At 46.0% G+C, this 19,948-nt stretch overlaps 2 protein-coding genes and 9 non-coding genes across 11 annotated transcripts; 1 reads left to right on the forward strand and 10 right to left on the reverse strand.

Moving 5' to 3' along the window:
• Positions 1-215: 215 nt before the first annotated feature.
• LOC123080470 (probable esterase PIR7A) lies at positions 216-1,536 on the reverse strand. Its single transcript, XM_044503397.1, has 3 exons — positions 1,028-1,536; positions 789-926; positions 216-711 (listed from the first exon to the last, which is right to left on the reverse strand). The coding sequence occupies exons 1-3, from the start codon at positions 1,397-1,399 to the stop codon at positions 424-426; spliced, it is 798 nt and encodes a 265-aa protein (XP_044359332.1). The 5' UTR covers positions 1,400-1,536; the 3' UTR covers positions 216-423.
• A 3,769-nt stretch (positions 1,537-5,305) lies between these two features.
• Positions 5,306-5,400, reverse strand: LOC123081160 (small nucleolar RNA Z103). The gene has a single exon (XR_006438668.1). It is a non-coding gene; the product is annotated as a small nucleolar RNA Z103 (small nucleolar RNA).
• A 134-nt stretch (positions 5,401-5,534) lies between these two features.
• Positions 5,535-5,621, reverse strand: LOC123081151 (small nucleolar RNA Z195/SNORD33/SNORD32 family). The gene has a single exon (XR_006438661.1). It is a non-coding gene; the product is annotated as a small nucleolar RNA Z195/SNORD33/SNORD32 family (small nucleolar RNA).
• Positions 5,622-5,697: 76 nt separating this feature from the next.
• Positions 5,698-5,764, reverse strand: LOC123081154 (small nucleolar RNA Z105). Its single transcript, XR_006438664.1, has one exon. It is a non-coding gene; the product is annotated as a small nucleolar RNA Z105 (small nucleolar RNA).
• Positions 5,765-5,817: 53 nt separating this feature from the next.
• Positions 5,818-5,904, reverse strand: LOC123081241 (small nucleolar RNA SNOR75). The gene has a single exon (XR_006438711.1). It is a non-coding gene; the product is annotated as a small nucleolar RNA SNOR75 (small nucleolar RNA).
• Positions 5,905-6,033: 129 nt separating this feature from the next.
• On the reverse strand, positions 6,034-6,179 carry LOC123081225 (small nucleolar RNA F1/F2/snoR5a). Its single transcript, XR_006438700.1, has one exon. It is a non-coding gene; the product is annotated as a small nucleolar RNA F1/F2/snoR5a (small nucleolar RNA).
• A 635-nt stretch (positions 6,180-6,814) lies between these two features.
• Positions 6,815-6,926, reverse strand: LOC123081229 (small nucleolar RNA snoR100). Its single transcript, XR_006438704.1, has one exon. It is a non-coding gene; the product is annotated as a small nucleolar RNA snoR100 (small nucleolar RNA).
• A 113-nt stretch (positions 6,927-7,039) lies between these two features.
• Positions 7,040-7,118, reverse strand: LOC123081207 (small nucleolar RNA Z155). Its single transcript, XR_006438685.1, has one exon. It is a non-coding gene; the product is annotated as a small nucleolar RNA Z155 (small nucleolar RNA).
• Positions 7,119-7,188: 70 nt separating this feature from the next.
• LOC123081206 (small nucleolar RNA Z155) lies at positions 7,189-7,268 on the reverse strand. The gene has a single exon (XR_006438684.1). It is a non-coding gene; the product is annotated as a small nucleolar RNA Z155 (small nucleolar RNA).
• An 86-nt stretch (positions 7,269-7,354) lies between these two features.
• LOC123081177 (small nucleolar RNA R41) lies at positions 7,355-7,443 on the reverse strand. Its single transcript, XR_006438674.1, has one exon. It is a non-coding gene; the product is annotated as a small nucleolar RNA R41 (small nucleolar RNA).
• Positions 7,444-12,502: 5,059 nt separating this feature from the next.
• LOC123075416 (probable esterase PIR7A) lies at positions 12,503-13,889 on the forward strand. The gene is made up of 3 exons (XM_044498024.1): positions 12,503-13,018; positions 13,088-13,225; positions 13,315-13,889. The coding sequence occupies exons 1-3, from the start codon at positions 12,641-12,643 to the stop codon at positions 13,600-13,602; spliced, it is 804 nt and encodes a 267-aa protein (XP_044353959.1). The 5' UTR covers positions 12,503-12,640; the 3' UTR covers positions 13,603-13,889.
• Positions 13,890-19,948: the final 6,059 nt, after the last annotated feature.

Here is a 19,948-nt window from a genome sequence, read left to right on the forward strand (position 1 = left end):
AAATATACACGGTAGATCATCAATTTGCAAATTAATTGATATCATTTTAGCCATAATCATATGAATAGAAAGAAGAAAAGTTAGGATACTGTAGATTCCTTCTCAATGTTAGAGGATCCGGTTCTGTAACGCAGGCCTTTATAGATAAAGCACGGCGAATGGCTGTTTACGCAAACCTTGCGGCCGGAAGTGCACAACCACAATGCAACGCCTACTAACAAAAGAAGTGCTCCCTCCATTCCATATTATAAGACGTTTTTTTGATATTAGGATAGAGTCAAAAAATATCTTAAATTATGGGACCGAGTAGGAACAAACAGGAAAGTTTTTCTTAAACGGTGACAACGAACTCAACTCTCAGCGAACGAGAAATTCATGGGAAGATATTACGTTGTACAAGTCTCAACGGTGTGGACAATCAATTCATTCATACTTGTCGGCGATCCGGAGCAGGACACCACAGAGCTCCCTGGGTTTGGAGCACATGGCCATGTGGTCGGCTCCGGCGATCTCTTCGGCCACCGTGCCGGGGCTCAGGTCGACCATCCAGCGCTGCATCTCCTCGGAGTTTGAAGCGTCAGCCATCGCCACCACGTACACCTTGTTCACCGACCCGTAGTTGGCGTCGGTGAGCATAGCCTCGTCCTTCATCGTCGGGTCATCCAAGAACTGGCAGCCCGGTCTCACCAGCATCGTAGCCAGCGTCTGATCCTGCATGCCGTACGTAAAAGCACTGTCAGCATCGTAAATAACATTTGTGACGGGAAAGAATGGACTCCTGCTATTACCTCAGCTGAGCTTCGATCGTACAGTTTTGCTGCCAGTAATTTTGGGCCAAACACGAGTGCAGGTCGAGGGCCCTGGCTCGTGTTCAGAACCATCCTCTTCATGTCCATGAAGAAATCGGGCTTGATCCGTCTCATGATCTAGCGAGAATCGATGGAAATCAGAGTCGTCGTCATGATCGATCGCAGCTCCTCTGACTTCTGAGGTGTGTAAAATTTACTAGCACGGAGTAATTACCCACCTCCTCCGTGGTGACGCCCATGTGCCTGCCGACGCACGGCATGCACGCGGCCAGGAACACGGCCGCGGCGACCTTGCGCGGGAACCTCTCCATGGCGAGCGCGATGTTGAGCCCGCCGAGGCTGTGCCCGACCAGGACCAGCCTCTCGCCGGCCGGTGCCGCGGCCACGGCGTCGAGCAGCGGCCGCGAGTAGTCCTCGAAGGACGGCACCTCGTCCATGCGCGCCGGGTGCGCGCCGGACGCGGCCATGTCGAGCGCGGTGACCCGGTGCCCCGCGGCGCGGAGCATCGGCACCAGCTTGTACCAGCACCACGCGCCGTGGCCGAGGCCGTGGACGAGCATGAAGTGCTTGCCGCTGCTGCTCCCCTCCATCCGATTTCACCTCAGGCAAGAGTTCGACTGGCTATGCCGCCGCCGGTGAGCGGCGAGCGGCTTGCAGATATGTTTGTCGGGGTATCTCACCAGCATGGGCATGGGCACATGGCAATCAGTTTCAGTCAAAGCGAAAGCAGATTTGGATACGGCAGCCGATGGAGTCATCAGTCCACCTTACAATTCTCTCCGCATTTCCTTCAAAAAATACTCCACTTTGTTTATAGATTGTCACGTGATGATGTTGTGGTGGCCTTTTTACGATCTTTTGCTTGAGAATATTTTGAAACTTTATGCTAAATGAATGCGTGAGTTTCAGAATTCGAGGTGTTTTCTTTACTCCTATAAAAATACGAGTTGGTGATGATGGTGTGTCTGCCTTCGAGCTATATATACTATCCGATTTGGAATATAAGGTTGAGATTGAGATTGAGACTTATTGTGCCCAACCAACCTCCAAAACACGAATAGTCTAGAGGTTTCTCCTTTTCTCCGAGGAAACAGATTATTCTAGAACCCCTCCAAACCTCTAGACTATTCATGATATATGCAATTATATACTGATTCATTGCAAGCGTGAGATTATTGACATTAACAATTTAACATGTATATATATGGACGTATTAAAAGGAGGAAATTCTAGCCACGAGTAGGAGTCACCGCCCTCCCACTTCTCAGGAAGATGACAGTTTTAAGTCACCGCCTTATTATGTCACAGTGGCTCAACTCAGTGACATCCATGACCGACACAAGAGGAGGGGGCTCGAAGTCCGGTGTTTACAATCCTCAAACACATAAACACAAACTTTTCTTTTGCGGGTGAAAAAATTGTATTGCTTACTCACAATGTCCTTACAATCCTCAATCACCAAGTAGATGACCATAGAAGGGCCTGAACCGATCCACGCTATGGTTCTGCCTTCAGTTCTATAAAACTAGTCAGACAATCACTAGCCTTATTCTAACTACGATTTACATCAGTAATACAAGTTTTTCATAGACTTAACAAATACTTGATTTCCTTCACCAGAGATGCATAGACGGTTATGTCTTCTTCACGCTTCTGTATCATGCCAGCCGCCGTTAGCGAGTCCATCTCGATAACAATTGGTAAGTCACTTCTCTATACAGCAAGGGGTAGGCCTTCCATGCATGCACAAAGTTCCGCCTCCAACACAAACAACTGTCTACATCCAGAAAAGATAACGACTCCTGCTTCATTACGGAAGATCATACCCGCGCCAGCTGAACCATCTTCTGTAAATGAGCCGTCTGTATTCAGCTTGACCCAGCCACGTCCCGGTGGAGTCCAGGCAAGGGTGAGACCATAGGGCCAGCTCGACGCACCTTTGGTTCATATTGCAGAATCGACTTCCCTGCCCTGTGCCGGATCTAGCTGACAAACCAACAACTGACTCGGCCTCCCCGAGAGGCCCAAGTCCGTGGTTGGGCTTGCTTCCTATTCCGAACAGGAACACATTCCGGGCAGGAACAAATTCTAAGCTTTAACAAATGCAGGTCCGAATCTCTTCCGGACAGAAACAAATTTTAAGCTTTAACAAATGCAGGTCCGAATCGCTTCCGGACAGGAACAGATAAATACCGCTCAACCGGAGAACTGACTCCGAACTGGAAACCGACCGATGCCACTTTCCCACGATGCCATCACCTACCCATGATGGCATCACCTTACTTTGCATAATAGGTGACCGCTCCCAAACAGCCATTTTAAGCGCTCTATGAAGCAACCCCTATCCGAGACCCTCGCTATCGAGGACTTGTTTTCATGTGGCAAACAGGAGGTACCAAAAGGCCCAAGTTGCTTAGCAAAGATCTCGTTAATGCTTGGCTTCCTAAAACCTCAACCGATAGCCTAGCAAGGGACAGCAGTTGAGTCCCTAGCCGTGAACGAACTGCATGCATCCGTTTTTGCGTGATCGATCTTCCTCGTCGTTCAATCAATCGTGATTTCATGACTCATCGACATTGTTCCGGAGTTGGTGTCGCTTTCCTGAAAGGGAGATCGGTCTCCTCGATCGTTCCCTCAAGTGATCAGTCACTCCTCGTCAACCTTGTTCTGAGTTGGGCGCCTATACCAATCCAATTTCCTACAACTGGGATCTGAAACCCGGATCAAAAAACGCATATCACGATTAGTGCCACAGGGCACTGGTTGGTTTGAGCTAAACTCAAGCCGCCCGAAAGGGCATGCCTGAAGGACCGTCGGCTCCATACCGGAAAGCGAAAAAGGCCTGCCAAAGTGACAATGCAACACCACACTCGATACCCATCAAACGCAGTGTCTAGTAAGTCAAGTCTCTGGCAAGCTTTTTCCGGAGTTCCGGGGTGTGAGATGGGAAGCAGAGGGCCCCTGTCCTCACGCGCGCAGGAATAGATAAGCTCTTCATGCATGAAGAGCTAATCTATCATGCGCCTCTGCGCGTAGGCACACGCCCGCATAGATTGATATATAATAACTGAGTTATTGCAGTTATGTATATATCTATCCGTGTATGCATGCACGCATAGATAGATATCTCTGCAGAGAGATCTATCCGCCCAGGTGCACACGCATGTAGTCAGTATGCATGTTTGACTTAATTCTAATGAGAGCAAGTAGCTCTGCAAGAACCTACATGATAAATCCATTGGTGGGATAGGTTTCATGTGCACAACTTCATTCCGGATGTACCAGCACCTCCAGAAAGTCATTAGTACCATGCAAACTTGACACGCGCAACCAACAAAAGGCTCCAACGGAGCCGTCCAAACGTGCCACCAAATATCACCCCAACAATGCTAGGCTTACGGACTTTTGCTACGGACTATACTTAATTATCGACTCAATTCAAGTCATCGAGGATGACTTGTTAGAGTCGTGTCGAATGTTACTGTACAGGATAGGCTATAGTTGGGCTTGAAGTCATACGACAGAATATGGAATCGACACCGACACAGCAGGGAATTATGCGCCTTAAATTTATTCTAACAAATGGTATCTAACATGACTAATTGTAGGGCCAGACAACACAGACGGCAGTTCCTGCCCTTTCTTTGAACCCCAGTGAGGCGGAGATCTGGCCTTGGCCTCTTCCTCACCACGACAACATCCGATCCGACGACGGCGCTGAGCCGTTGATCTCGTCTGCTTGCCTTTTGTTCAGACCGATCTACTGGCGACACTGACAAGTGGGGCAAATTGATGTTGGCACGATGCTGCAGATTTGGCGTTCTTCCCCAGAAACGATGGCAGAATGGCGTTATTCCCCAGAAAAATATTGGTAGTTCTATTTGCTTCCGATCCAAAATAATCTCAACAAGTTTAGTTCCAAAGCTAAGACACTTATCTTGGATCAATGAGCGTTAGAGCTTCGCACGAGGCCTCCTATTTTGCCGGCATGAATCGGTCATCTAATCAGTGTGGTCATCACTGAGAACAAAAGAAGCAAATGATTGATGTAAACGGGGGTATAGTAACAGGAAGCTCCTGGTATAAGAGGAGCCAGTGTCGCAAAAACCCGTTTCCTCCCTAAACCCTATCCAAACAAAATTCGGTTCAGTGCTAAGATATGTATGGACAAGTTGAATGCAAAAGCCATCTCCAAGAATGGCTTGTGCCAGAATCTTAGCCCAAAGATACCTTTCGGCAACGTACAGCGCTGAATTACACTATTAAACAGTGCACCAGAGACTCTAATTTATTGCCTTCAGAAGTTTCAGATTGAATCAAATGAAAAACAAGAAACAGAAACTACAGAGCATTATTTATTTCGAGAAGTGAAACCTGCCGGGCATTCAAAATAATACTAACTGGATTTGTGGCGTCGATTGGAGTAATTCTTCAATAGTGCATGGCATTCAAAATATTCACCAGAAGACAACAATAAAATATCAAATGGCGAAACCATGGATCAGATTTCTGGCTTGGAATCCTGATGGGATTACATTTGCGCATAGTATAATCATAGTCGATCATTTGGGGAAAGGATCCTCCCATCCATTTACGTTCTGAAAATTGAAACAAATAGAGCAAGGGATAAAACACAAGGAAAAAAGCAATGTGGACTTCTGGCTAAATGCTACCAGAGCTGAAAGTTTAATCATATAAAAATAACTAAACTACGAAAATAACAAAGGTCGATCAGATGGTAGTGCATGGTGTAAATTGAGCATCACAGTGAATGCAGAAATGTGGTATGGTTATGATATCATCACTTCACCCATTAAGTCAAATATAGCAAACAAAAATGGTAATAGTTTTTTTTAGACAGACAGAATGCACTATGCACATTAGACATTCAGAATGAGTAGGAGGAATTTATCATCAAATAGATCAGACACCAATTGTCTTCCTCATAATGTCAGCAATAATCATTTTAAAAGAAAAAAAAGAAAAAACAAGAAACAAAGTAATTAAGATCTCTCAGACAAATGCCTCGATTGTCCACATGGTTTAATAGAATGGATTACATCAGACTCGTCATCTGTTTTCATCATCACAGAGAACCAAGAATTACAAAAAAGAATAGAATAGACAAACAAAAACAAGAGTGCAGATGCAGAACTAACAAGTGTTGATCATCACTGATGGACAAAACACTGAAGCCAGCTGCAGAAAGAACAACCCAGTTGATAGGTGTAAACGGGGGTGTAGTAACAGAAAGCTCCTGGTACTAGAGCAGCCAGTGTCGCAAAAACCCGTTTCCTTCTCACTGTCTGCCAATCTAACGAGAAACAAGGCCATGAAAAAAGACCAAGCATCAGATACCTCATGGCATCACTAATACACCTATACAAACAAAATTCATTTCGTTGCTAAGATATGTATGGACAAGTTGAATGCAAGAGCCACCTAGAAAAATGGCTTCTGCCAGAATCTTGGCCCAAGTTTACTATCGGCAACGTACAGCGCTGAATTACGCTAAGAGAAGCGCACCAGAGACTCTAATTTATTGCCTTACTAAGTTCTAAATTGAATATTGAATCTAATAAAAAAACAAGAATCCTGCAACTAGATTGATGCTAAGTTGAAGATATCGTCCTACTGTAACTACATCTGTACTGTCAAGTGGAGTAATTCTTCAGTTATGGCATTGTGAGTTGATGTACCAAAGAAGTGAGCACAAGAAAAGAGGCATTACTTCAATTGGCACAACAAACCAAGTCAATATAGGTGGGCTTACTGACCATTCACACAGAGATTGCTACCATGGCGGTGGCTGCGGTGTGTAACTGGCTAATTAGCCACCGAGCCAAGGCGTACAGAGGTCACTTGACAAACAGTTTGGGCCATTGACGAGGCCTATCTATCTACAGAGGTAATTAACCGAATCCAACAGACTACTGAGAAATCAACTACCGACAGATTAATCAAGGTAATTACTGACAACTAAACCAAGTTTGTGGGGTAAATGGTAGTGTGGGTCAAATCCAGGCCCGCGAGATCAAAGCCCGAAGGCGTCAGGGCGAGCAGACATGCAGACCAATTCAGTCGATCTCCGTGCACATTACCATGCTTCCTTCCTTTTCTCATCCAGAGCATCGGCTTGTTGTGCACGGATGAAAGAAAGTAACCAGAGAAGTTCAACCTGACGAGAAAAGATCGAGAGAAACGAAATAACAGATCGATTGAGATTCTAGAGTTGATCAGATAATTGTAGTCTGTAATTTGGTCAACACTAAATGTGATTTTCTGTGAACGATTATCATCACATCAACATTTAAATCTACTTTTCCCAATCCGCCACGAAAAACAGAAGATGAAACGCAGAAACCAAGATAATCAGGTGAGTTGATCAGATAATTGTAGTCTGTAATTTTGGTCAACACTAAAAACGATTTTCTGCCAAAGATTATCATCCCATCAACTTGAATCTGGTTTTCCAGAATACCTCGCAAAATAAGATGGAACGCAAAAATCAAGAAATAGAAACGGAGAAGAAACTGCGCAGATCTTGGAAGGCTCAGAAGTTTGAATTGGTTTCTCTGCAGGGGGGTCGAGATCCCTCAGAAAATAGGTAGGTGTTTTGATCATCACAGCCTAGGAACAGATCAAGCAAAAACCAGAAAAGAGAGGAAGAACGGAAGATTTCAGATCGGACAAACGCCGGCGAACCAGCCGGCGAACCAGCCGCCGTTTGGCGAACAAACCTGGGAGCTGGAGGCGGAGGTAAGGGAAACGGGGGCGTGCGGTATATAAGGGGGTCCGACGGCTAGGGTTTCGGGAAGCAGGATAACCTCGGCTTGTTGGGTTCATTGGGCCGGACTGGTTATTGTACTGGGCCAGCGAAGTTCGGGAATAGGGCCAGGCCATTGAATAGACTGGACCAAATAGGACCGCTTGCCCACTAACCATTGTCCTCTCTTTTCTTTTTTGATGATGCAAAAAAAGAGTCTTTTCTTTGCATACAGGTCGGTTCACCCCTCAAATGCCCGCATGTCATCGTGAGTAAATGATACTCGCTCTGTTTTTATTTACTCTGCATATTATAGTTGATTGAAGTTAAATGACCAAGTTTATAGAAGAGAATATAAATATTTATCATTACAAAATTATATGATGTGAAAGTAATAAGTTCAATAATGAATCTAATGGTATTGATTTGTTATTGTACATGTTAATATTTTTGTCAATAAACTTCGCCAAAGTTTACAAAGCTTGACTTTGATCAAAGCTAATATGCGAAGTAAATAAAAACGGAGGGAGTATGTTAGTTGCACTAAGGCACACAGCACTCCGTAGCGCTCGAAGATGAGTATGAGTCAAGGAGGATTTGCTCGCTCCCAGAGTTGTAGGGTTCGGATATGGCACTGTCCTTCTCCTCCTCCATATGACGGGCACGCCGATCGTTTGTCGCAGTCTAGCCGCTGCACCTAGGGCATCCGATGCATCCGAGGCGGTGCACAGTGTCGTCGTTGACTTTGTACTCGAAGTCGGACGTCGTCGGGACGAGGACCCACTACAGGAGTTCCACACCGGCCTAGGAACGTACGGGGCATAGCGTATGTACCGCCAGCCACTACTCGCGAGCTCCGGGAGCCACCACGGTCGAGCACCTTGAGCCGTCATCTCCTACTTGTGCGGGCACAATGGACTCCCAGCAGAACGACTCGGACGACAGAGCTCGGACAATTTCCTCCCGAAACAAGCGGAGAGCTAGGTGGACGACAAACCCATCCTCATCCCCGCACGTGACGAGGTCCCAGACGACGGATCCAGAGTTGTTGGACTCGGATTTCATTGCCCCCCATGCCGAACAAGACTGAAGATCGAAGATGAGCTGTGATTGGATCGGAGCAGAGCGGACCGGACCGGCAGTGGAGTGGAGTAGCACGTGGTCGTGCCGGGGCCAGATCCAACAACGAGGTGGATGTGTCCGGGCGCGCCATGGCCTCCCCACATCCGCTCCAAATATGGGTAGGGTTTGTGGGGTGTCGGACAACCCATACGTATAGGAGTGGTTTGAGGTGTGCGGCTGGGTTTCTATGATTGGACCGTCCACTCGGACGTGTAGGGGTGATTTGAGGGGTCCAATTGTAGATGCTCTAACCCGTGATGGATTGTGAGTCGGTAAGAGTCTTTATGTCCAAGAGTGCACGATACTCCCCTTTTTGTTTCAATGACATGTGATTAAGGACAAATTTCCTCCGAATCTGAAGTGCATGTTATATTGATATTCATCAAGGAACATAGCAGACATGTGATTAAGGACGCCGAATATGAAGTTCATGTCATATTTGATATTCATCAAGGAAAACATTAGTCGAAGCTTGTAGATCCATTCCAATAAGACAGATATAACGATCGATATATCATTTCTGAGGTCTACCAATATAGATATAATATATCATTTTCACACACACCATCAGCTGTAGAAAGTAATATTGACCAATATGGCCGATATTTGACCAGATGTCCATTGATATAGCCTGATAAGTAGATGACAATCATTATTTTTCGAGTAGATGCAAAAATAAGATTATCATTTACAACTTTATCATAGTATCAAAAGTTGTGCATCATGTTTTTTATAAACACATATCTAATGTATTGATTTTAAATCTAAGATTAAGAATTCAGTGGATCTTCCTTAAAAAGTTCATTAATTATTAACAAGTTAATAAACTTGAAATCTATTTTTTTACGATGGAGCATTGGCATGATGCATTTTTTAACTAGAAGGGTGTGCTTTTAACAAGAGTGACGGAAAAAACGGATATGTTTTCTCTTATATAACTACATATCATTTGATATATCACCCTATATCCGACATCCAATATGTCGAAACCGAACCGGCGCGAACCTAATATCCAATTTTTGACCCTTGCACTACTCCAAGGAAACTAAAATGATATGTTTTTAACAAGAGTAATGGAAAGTTGCATGAGTGCATGTTTTCTCCATCATTATTTGTGACCCAATTGTCATGACCAAACAAATGTCGAAGAGAGATGTCGCTAATAGATATGCACTATGTTGAATTCTAACATTTCATCACTGATTTGTGATATTATTTTATTGCTATCATTGTATCTTCTCTGTGGATTTGAGCACTCAAATCTGTTTGTAATATTTGTCAAAACGTACGTTGCACATGTATGCTAACTAGCTGACATAAAGTTGTCTTGTTGCATGTGGCTGGCTTGGATTAGCGTGGGCTTGTAGTAGCTGTAATATTGATGTCACATGTGGACAGCTCCATAATGGAGCTTTTTCTTGGTGGTGTGTGTTGACTCTGTCTTGCCATGAAAATATGTCGAGTTAGTGGTGTCTTTGGTATTTGGTTGCAATCTTCATTTTCTTGTAGCTGTTCTTCCAAGTTTTCCCTTCAGTTGGGTGACAATCGATTTAATGGGCAAGACACCATACATAGGAAAGTGGGAAAAGTCTATATTTGTGCAGAAGCGGGACTCATGATTTTAATCTAAGAGTAAGAATTTTCTGCATCTTTTTAAATAGTTTATTAATTAACAAGTTAATAATCTTTAAATCCTTTTTTTCATGATGGAGCATTGGCATGATGCATGTTTTAAACTAAACAATAGGATATGTTTTTTATCAAGACTAATGAAAAGAATCCAGATATGTTTTATATCCTATCATATATCACTTGATATCCAACATCCAGAATGTTGAAACCAAACCGATATGAACCTTCTCTCCGATATTTTGAACCTTATAGTAGTCGGTACAAATGAACGACAACTTTACATAAATGAGTCTTAAATATAAAACACACTGGACCTTTTTAGTGATCTTCCTCCTTGCATAAAGTCGCCTTGTTGCGTTTGGCTGGCTTGGATTCCGTGGGCTTGTGGTAGACACATAATAGTGATGGCACATGTGGACAGCTCCATGGAATTTTTTTCTTGGTGGTGTGTGTCTACTCTGTCTTGCCATGGAAATATGTCGAGTGAGTGCTGTTTTTGGTGTTCGGTTGCAATCTTCATTTTCTTGTAGTTTTTCTTCTAAGTTTTATCTTCAGTTAGTTGACAATGGATTTAATGGCCAAGACACCCTACATACAAACGAAAGTGGGAACAGTCTATATTTGTACTGTAGTGGTTCTCATTACTTTAGTCTAAGAATAAGAATTTTCTGCATCTTTTTTAATTAGTTTATTAATTAATGAGTTAATAATCTTTAAATCCATTTCTTTATGATGGATCATTGACATGATGCATGTTTTTAACTAAACAACAAGATATGTTTTTTATCAAGAGTAATGAAAAGAATCTAGATATGTTTTATATCCTATCATATATCGCCCGATATCCAACATCTAGTATGTTTAAACCAAACCGATACAAACCTCATTTCGGATAGTTTGAACCTTGTAGTAGTCGGTACAAATGAATGACACTTTTACATAAATGAGTTATAAATTTATAAAACACACCGGATCTTTTTAGCGATCTTCCTTCATGCATAAAGTAGCCTTGTTGCGGCTTGGATTCCGTGGGCCTGTGGTAGACACATAATAGTGATGGCACATGTGGACAACTCCATGGAGTTTTTTCTTGGTCGTGTGTGTCTACTCTGTCTTGCCATGGAAATATGTGAGTGAGTGGTGTTTTTGGTGTTCGGTTGCAATCTTTCATTTTCTTGTAGTTTTTCTTATAAGTTTTACCTTCAGTTAGTTGACAATAGATTTAATGGGCAAGACACCATACATACATACGAAAGTGGGAACAATCTATATTTGTACTGTAGTGGTTCTCATTACTTTAGTCTAAGAGTAAGAATTTTCAGCATCTTTTTTAATTAGTTTATTAATTAACACATTAATAATCTTTAAATCCATTTTTTATGATGGAGCATTGGCATGATGCATGTTTTTAACTAAACAACAGGATATTTTTTATATCAAGAGTAATGAAAAGAATCCAGATATGTTTTATATCCTATCATATATCACCCGATATCCAACATCTAGTATGCTGAAACCAAACCGATACAAACCTTATTTCGGATAGTTTGAACCTTGTAGTAGTCGATACAAATGAATGACACTTTTACATAAATGAGTTTTAAATTTATAAAACACACTGGACCATTTTAGTGATCTTCCTCCTTGCATAAAGTCGCCTTGTTGCGTGTGGCTGGCTTGGATTCCGTGGACTTGTGGTACACACATGATATTGATGGCGCATGTAGACAGCTCCATCGAGCTTTTTCTTGGTGGTGTGTGTCTACTCTGTCTTGCCATGGGAATATGTCGAGTGAGTGGCTTCTTTGGTGTTCGGTTGTAATCTTCCGTTTCTTGTAGTTTTTCTTCTAAGTTTTTCCTTCAGTTGGTTGACAATAGATTTAATGGGCAAGACAAATCGCTTGCCGCGGTTTGAAATGAAAAATGCCGGATAAAGTTACGTGTTCATATTTTTGCAGTTGGTTGAAAACACCTCAAATTCTGAAAACATCACAAGAAGACAATTGTATTATCATGTGTCAGTTTATAAAAAGAAAATACTCCGTTTCTTTCAAGGGATATGATCAAAATTGTGAGGTGGACATGAGCGGGACTGACCACTGATGTCCACTACTCACTGCTGTCCACTTAAACCTGCTTGGACTTTTACTGGAAAGACGACGCTTCACTCAGGTTGGCATGACACGAAACCACTATTGGCACGTGCCCGTGCCAGTGAGATACTAGTACACGAAGCCGCAGCCACGAGCCGCACAGCGGACAGCGCCGGCAACGTAGCGGTCTCTCTCGTTCTCATCGGAGGTGAAATCCAATGGAGGGGAGCGGCGGCGGAGGCGGCGATCACTTCATCCTCGTCCACGGCCTCGGCCACGGCGCGTGGTGCTGGTACAAGCTGGTGCCGATGCTGCGCGCCGCGGGGCACCGCGTCACCGCGCTGGACATGGCGGCGTCGGGCGCGCACCCGGCGCGCATGGACGAGGTGCCGTCCTTCGAGGAGTACTCGCGGCCGCTGCTCGACGCCGTGGCTGCGGCGCCCGTCGGCGAGAGGCTGGTCCTGGTCGGGCACAGCCTCGGCGGGCTCAACATCGCGCTCGCCATGGAGAGGCTCCCGCGCAAGGTCGCCGCGGCCGTGTTCCTCGACGCGTGCATGCCGTGCGTCGGCCGGCACATGGGCGTCACCATGGAGGAGGTAAGCAAACCTCGAGTTGTTTCATGGACACCAATCGACACCTGGCTAATTTCTGGTGACTCTTCCCAGTTCTCCAGAAGAACCACGCCGGATTTTTTCATGGACAGCGAGAGGATGGTTCTGGAGACGAGTGAGGGACCTCGACCTGCACTCGTGTTCGGCCCCAAATTATTGGCAGCAAAACTGTACGATCGAAGCTCAGCTGAGGTAACAACAAGAACTCAATCATTTTCGTCATTATGTTCAAGCCTTGTACTACGACGCTGACACTGGTTTTGTGGCCGGCCGGCACGCAGGACCTGACACTGGCTACGATGCTGGTGAGGCCCGGCCGCCAGTTCGTGGACGACCCGATGGTGAAGGACGAGACGCTGCTCACCGACGCCAACTACGGGTCGGTGAAGAAGGTGTACGTGGTGGCCATGGAGGACGCTGTCTTCTCCGAGGAGATGCAGCGCTGGATGGTCGACCTGAGCCCCGGCACGGAGACCGAGGAGATCGCCGGAGCTGATCACATGGCCATGTTCTCCAAGCCCAGGGAGCTCTGCGATGTTCTGCTCAGGATCGCCAGCAAGCATGCCTGAGAATCAACGAGTACTCAAGAATCAACTGACGGGCACATAATCAATCAATAATCGTGACAGACAATTCGTGTGTTGTGGTAGTGTGCAACTGTATATCCAGCCTTGAGGCTTGCGTGTGTCTGACCGAATTTCAAGGGAAAAGTTCAGGCTACAACCTGTTCCGCAACTCCGCCGGCGAGTCCGGTCCGAGGTTGCGGAGCGAGGGCGAGCGTCGTAGACGAAGTAGTCGAAAACACGCGAAAGTAAATGACACAGAGAGATGGAGGAGACCAGCTTTTTTTAATCAATGATCAGGGATTACAATGATAGCTCCTCGTTGCTTTATATATGGACCAGGGGTCAAGGGATAAGTACCCACTTAACAGAAAAGAGGGGAAACGGGAGGGGCCAGCCCGTGCGTTTTGCACGCGGCCGCCGCCACCCCTCCGGGTGGCCCGGTTTCCCAACACTCCCCCTTGGGTAATTATCCGTATATCCATGCCTCAAAACTCCGAAAAACCCAGTGGGAAAAAAAGTGGAGAAAGAGCACACAGTATACGTTGTTGTATTGCACGAATTGCCTCGTCAAAAACCTCGTGTGAGAAATATCAGGAAAACTCACTCAAGGGAAAAAGAGTACAATCCACTCAACCATCAAGTTGAGTACTCGATCATCAGGATTGAGATTTTAGCGACGAGTTTGTGAAGTTTCTCCCCCTGAACCTTGCATCTCTCTAAGTCTCATCATACCGATTCCACGCACACACCTCTCTAAGGTTGATGCCGGTAATGATTTAGTGAACATATCAGCAAGATTGTCACAGGACTTAGTATGCAAAACTCTCACCTCGTTCAATTGTTGCAGCTCATGTGCATAGAAGAACTTGGGACTAATATGCTTTGTGAGGTTACTCTTCACATAACCCATCTGGACTTGTGCAACACAAGCAGCATTATCTTCATAGATAATGGTAGGGGTTTGTACGGTGTTCAGCCCACATGTCTGCTGAATGTGGCCGATCATCCGCCGAAGCGATACACACTCTTTTGACGCTTCGAATAGTGCCATGATTTCCGAGTGGTTCGTGGAAGTCGACACAAGTGTTTGCTTGGACGATTTCCAGGAAAACGCAGTTCCACCACAAAGGAAAACATATCCAGTCTGCGATTTGCAATCATGCGGGTCCGACAGGTACCCAGCATCGGCATAGCCTATAATAGATAGGTCTTGATTCCTCTTATAAAATAGACCAAGATCTTTGGTCCCTTGCAGGTAACGGAAGACGTCCTTGACACCTTTCCAATGTCTTTTGGTAGGTTCAGAACTGTACCGAGCAAGCAAACTGACGACGAACGCAATGTCTGGCCGTGTACAATTTGCGAGGTACATGAGTGCTCCAACTGCACTCAGGTAAGGAACCTCTGGTCCCAGAGTTTCCTCCCCCTCTTCCTTTGGCCTGAACGGGTCCTTGTCTGGCTGTAAAGATCTTCCGACCATCGGGGTCTTAGAAGGATATGCCTTATCAAATCCAAATCTTACCAACACCTTCTGGGTGTAGGCCGACTGGTGCACTAGAATCCCATCAGGGGAATGTTCAAGTTGCAGACCTAGACAGAACTTGGTTTTACCCAAATCCTTCATCTCGAATTCCGACATCAGGTAGGAACTCGCTTCCTCAATATCCTCAGGTGTACCGATTATGTTTAAATCGTCCACGTACACCGAGATTATACAGAATCCATCTTGGGATCGCCGTATAAAAACACATGGGCAATCTTTATTGCTCGTGTAGCCCTTCTCATGAAGGAAATCACTTAAGCGATTGTACCACATTCTACCAGACTGTCTGAGTCCGTACAGTGCCTTTTGAAGTTGAACACTGTATAGACCCCTATTTGCTCTATCATGGTTCGGAAGAGGGATACCTTCTGGAACCTTCATGTATATGTTCGAATCCAAGTTACCATATAGGTAAGCAGTGACAACATCCATTAGTTTCATTTTCAAGCCCATGTTTACTGCCATCGAGATCAAGTATCTAAAGGTAACTCCATCCATGACTGGGGAATAAGTCTCCTCAAAATCGACACCTGGTCGTTGAGTGAACCCTTGAGCAACGGGCCTTGTTTTTCACCGTACTACCTTATTATTTTCATCTCTCTTTCGAACAAAAACCCACCTATGGCCAACAGGGCGAATGTGGGGAGGAGTTCGACAAACTGGTCCGAACACCTTCCTTTTGTTAAGAGATAATAATTCGGCAGTAATTGCCTGCTGCCAATCTTTCCAATCCGACCTTTTCTTGCAATCAGCGAGCGTGTTAGGCTCAGGGTTAAGATCTATGATTGAGGCAATTTTCGTAGCAAAGTTGATGTCGACAATCACCGTTGCTCGGTTCAGGGACTCCCCCGTATAAATATAATTTATGGCCATTTCGTCATGGAGCGCATCTGGCGCAAACACTTGCTCTACCAAATTTCCCATTATGGGAGCAAGGTCCTTTAGATTTCCCGCGCCGATGTGTGCGCTCACATCTCCGCTGGGTGTTTCCCCTATGGGAAAGTTTAAGTCCGGAATTTCGTGCACTGAATTTTCCGTACTTGTGCCAGGTCTCGACTGGCTCCCCGTTTCAATTTGGGGTACTTTGGCGACAGGCTGTGATAAATCTCTCTTATCCTTTTTCGTCGGGCGTCCCCGAGTACTTGGGATTTGAGAAGCCGGATTTCTCGTCCTTTTAGGCCTTTGGACGGGAGCGGGCATACCATCATTTTTCTTCGGTATTTCAACCCTTTCCGGTGCATTGCGCGCGTGCACATGCGATTTTGTCACAGTCTTTAAGTCACTAAAGTGGTCGGGCAATTGATTTGCTAAAGACTGCAAATCTATTATCTTTTGGACTTCTCTCTCAGTCTCAGCAGTGTGCGGGTCATGAGCGTGGATCCCCGTGGCTTGCCACGTGATTTCTCGACTTTTAGCATCAAGGGGTTGATTCTCTCCCCCTAAAGTCGGGAAAAGATCCTCGTCAAAAATGCAATCAGCAAAACGAGCCGTGTGACAGTCACCTGTCATGGGGTCCAGATACCTGATTATGGACACAGTCTCATAACCAACGTATATCCCCGACTTACGGAGCGGGCCCATCGCCGATCGCTGAGGGGGTGGTATTGGTACATATACCTGGCAACCGAACCTACGAAGGTGGGAAATTTTCAGTGCCGACCCTTGCGCAAGTTGAATAGGAGAGTGGATGTTGTAGGCCGACGGTCGAAAGTTGATGAGATTAGCCGCGTGTAACACCGCGTGGCCCCAACATGTAGTTGGTAAATTACAACCCTGAAGGAGCGGTCTGGCAATGAATTTAATTCTTTTAATCAATGCCTCGGCAAGTCCATTTTGTGTATGAACATGTGGTACCGAGTGCTCAACTTTGATTCCCATTGCCATGCAATAATCATCGAACGCCTTTGAGGTAAATTCTCCGGCGTTGTCCATTCGAATAGACTTTATACGATAATCCGGGAAATTATTCCTCATTTGTATGATCTGTGAGATCAATTTTGCAAAGGCATGGTTCCTTGTTGACAGCAGGCAAACATTGGACCATTTAGAGGAAGCATCAATGAGCACCATGAAGTACCGAAACGGCCCCGTGAGGGGCTGAATTGGACCGCATATGTCCCCTTGGATACGTTCCAAGAACGCGGGGATTTCATCCCTCACCTTGAGGGGCGATGGCCTAATGACTAACTTCCCCTTAGCGCATGCGGAGCACACGAAATCATCAGGATTCGGGAAGTTCTTCACGTCAACATTATGGCCATGCGAGTTGTTAATTATATTTCTCATCATCCTAAGTCCGGGGTGGCCTAACCTATCGTGCCAGAGGCAGAAGAGTTCAGAGCTTCTAAAGACGGTCTTGAGGGTAGTGTACACGGGCGGTGCTACTATCTTAGTGTAGTATAGCCCTGTGTCAAACGAAGGAAGCCTTTCGATAACATGTTTACCACCTGCATCCCGCTTTGTGATGAGTAGGCACTCCTTGCCGTTTTCATCATCGGTCTCAACATGGAAACCATTAGCGCGGATGTCTCTAAAGCTCAAAAGAGTACGAGTCGACTCCGGGTACAACAACGCATCATTAATGATCAAAGTTGTTCCCATGGGGAGTATAATAGTGGCTCGTCCGGAGCCAACTATGTGAGAACCGCAGCCGGCGATTGTCATAATACTTCCCGGAGATTTTTTAATGGACTCAAAGTACTTAGTTTCTCGTAAAATGGTATGAGTGGTGGCGCTATCGGCAAGGCACGTTTCCTCCATTCGGGCGCCACACGCGTTCTAAAATATGACATCTAATTAATGTAATGAGGAAGAAAATACATTAAAAATAAATGCACACATCTCAGAACATAACATGCTATCATGTATAAATAATGGAATAAATGAATAAATGTCATCCAATCGCCAAAGTAAAGAATAAGTTTATGCTCTCATAGAGCTTACAACCAAATCGAATTTATTCAATTTTATTGTATCAAAGCACGAAATCATGATAACCAAAAGAGGTATGCTAAGTGGACTCGGTGAAGAAGCCATTCACTTCCGCCGCAATCTCCATACTAGTGAGCTGATCCTCCTCAGAAATCATCTTGGAGGCAGCATCAATGTCTAGTGGCGGCGCCGCCGAGGCGGCCATGTGGTCAACCTCCATGGCGACTTGGGCGTCGGTAGAGACCGCCAAAGCTGCCGCGATGGGCACCACGGGGGTCGCCTCTATGGGCGCAGCAGGGGGAGTAGCAATCATCACGAGTGCCGCCATGGGCGCCGGTGGAGCTCCCTCCTGAACCAAGGCGAGGTGCGTCTCACGCGCCTTCCGAGCCTTATATGCATCAACGACCTCCTGTGGTGCGCGACACTGGCGGGAGAAATGCTCCACCGAGCCACAACGGAAGCAGTCCTGAGGCCTTTGCCCTCCCTTGCCCGGCTTGTTCTGCTTAGCCGGGGCGGGGGGTGAGGGCCCTTCTTCTTGCCCTTCCGGCCCCTCTTCTTCTGTTGAGGCTTGCGGACTTTGAGAGCGTTCACCTCCTGGCGAGAACTCCCCCCAAGTGGTTGCGCGACAAAGTTCTTTTTGAGAACCTCGTCCTGCGCCTCCGCCACCTGGAGGACGTCAATCAACTCTGAATACCTCGTGTAGTTCCCCTGGCGGTAGTTCCATGAGGACTGGACCGCGTCGGGGTGGAAGGTGGATAGGGTTTTCTCAATCTTCTGGGAGTCGGTAATCTCAGTACCACACAACCGAAGAGTCGTACAAATCCGGTGCAGAGCCGAATTGTACTCCCCAACCGTCTTGAAGTCCGCAAACCTCAGACGGATCCACTCTGCCTCTGCACGTGGCTTCACAGTGTACTTCAGCCGCTCAAACCGCTGCTTAAGAGCGGTCCAAAGGCCAGAAGCACTGCGCTCAGCCATATACTCATCTTTCAGAGTAGGTGACAGGTGATGACGGAGAAAGTGCAGAGCCTGCGCATTCTCAGTTTCGAACTTGGGATCAGTGACGGCCAGCTGGGCCCCCTTACCGATCGCCCTTAGGAGGGTTTTGCCCTGGAGAAAGATCTCGCAGTCCGAGGACCATGACAGGTAGTTCAGGCCTGTCTGGGCCAACTCAGGAAACTCCTTGTGGACAATTCCGGCCATCTGCGATTTATGCAAAAATCATGAGATTACAGCAGGTAATCTTTTGCACAAAGCGATGTTGATAAACTTATGCAATAAAATGACGTTCCAATATTTAAAACATGCTATTATATGACTTACTAAATGATTAAGACTGCTAAACAATTAATCTACAGCAGTAAAATCATACAATAATATCATGTTACAAAAGATAGCATGTTAAGCGCATCTAGTATGTGAAAACTAGCCCAAAAAAATGAATTCCCGAGGTATTTTTAAGCCCAAATACGCATTTTCAGCGAAAACAGACAGTTCCAGGGACTTATACGCAAAATATTACAGCAGGAATATAGTCGCATAAATTTACGGTACTGCGGGGGCTAAAATATAAATAACCGCGCGCGCGCGCTCTCTGGCCTGGTCCTAGTTCGGCTGCAGGCCGAAAAATGGGCCGTCGGCCCGTGTAGCCAGCCCCACCGCCCTCCTCTTTTTTTTTTCTTTTTTTATGGAGGAAATGTGAGGCCCGTTGCACACAGCCCGCTGGGCCGGCCCGCTTGCCAGCTCAGGGTCGCTAGGGTTTCCAACCCTAGCGCCCGAGCGGCGGCGGCCTCGACAGGGCCCGTGCGACGGCGGCCTCGATAGGGCGCGTGCGACGGCGGCTTCGACAGGGCCCGTGCGACGGCGGCCTCGACG

Source organism: Triticum aestivum, chromosome 3D, assembly GCF_018294505.1.
Source record: "Triticum aestivum cultivar Chinese Spring chromosome 3D, IWGSC CS RefSeq v2.1, whole genome shotgun sequence".
NCBI lineage: Eukaryota > Viridiplantae > Streptophyta > Magnoliopsida > Poales > Poaceae > Triticum > Triticum aestivum.

Coding starts and splice junctions, on each gene's coding strand:
- LOC123075416 (XM_044498024.1), top strand. CDS start 12,641: ATGGAGGGGAGCGGCGGCGGAGGCGGCGATCACTTCATCCTCGTCCAC. Junction 13,019..13,087: donor TGGGCGTCACCATGGAGGAG/GTAAGCAAACCT, acceptor GACTCTTCCCAG/TTCTCCAGAAGAACCACGCC. Junction 13,226..13,314: donor ACGATCGAAGCTCAGCTGAG/GTAACAACAAGA, acceptor GCCGGCACGCAG/GACCTGACACTGGCTACGAT.
- LOC123080470 (XM_044503397.1), bottom strand. CDS start 1,399: ATGGAGGGGAGCAGCAGCGGCAAGCACTTCATGCTCGTCCACGGCCTC. Junction 927..1,027: donor TGGGCGTCACCACGGAGGAG/GTGGGTAATTAC, acceptor GATTCTCGCTAG/ATCATGAGACGGATCAAGCC. Junction 712..788: donor ACGATCGAAGCTCAGCTGAG/GTAATAGCAGGA, acceptor TACGGCATGCAG/GATCAGACGCTGGCTACGAT.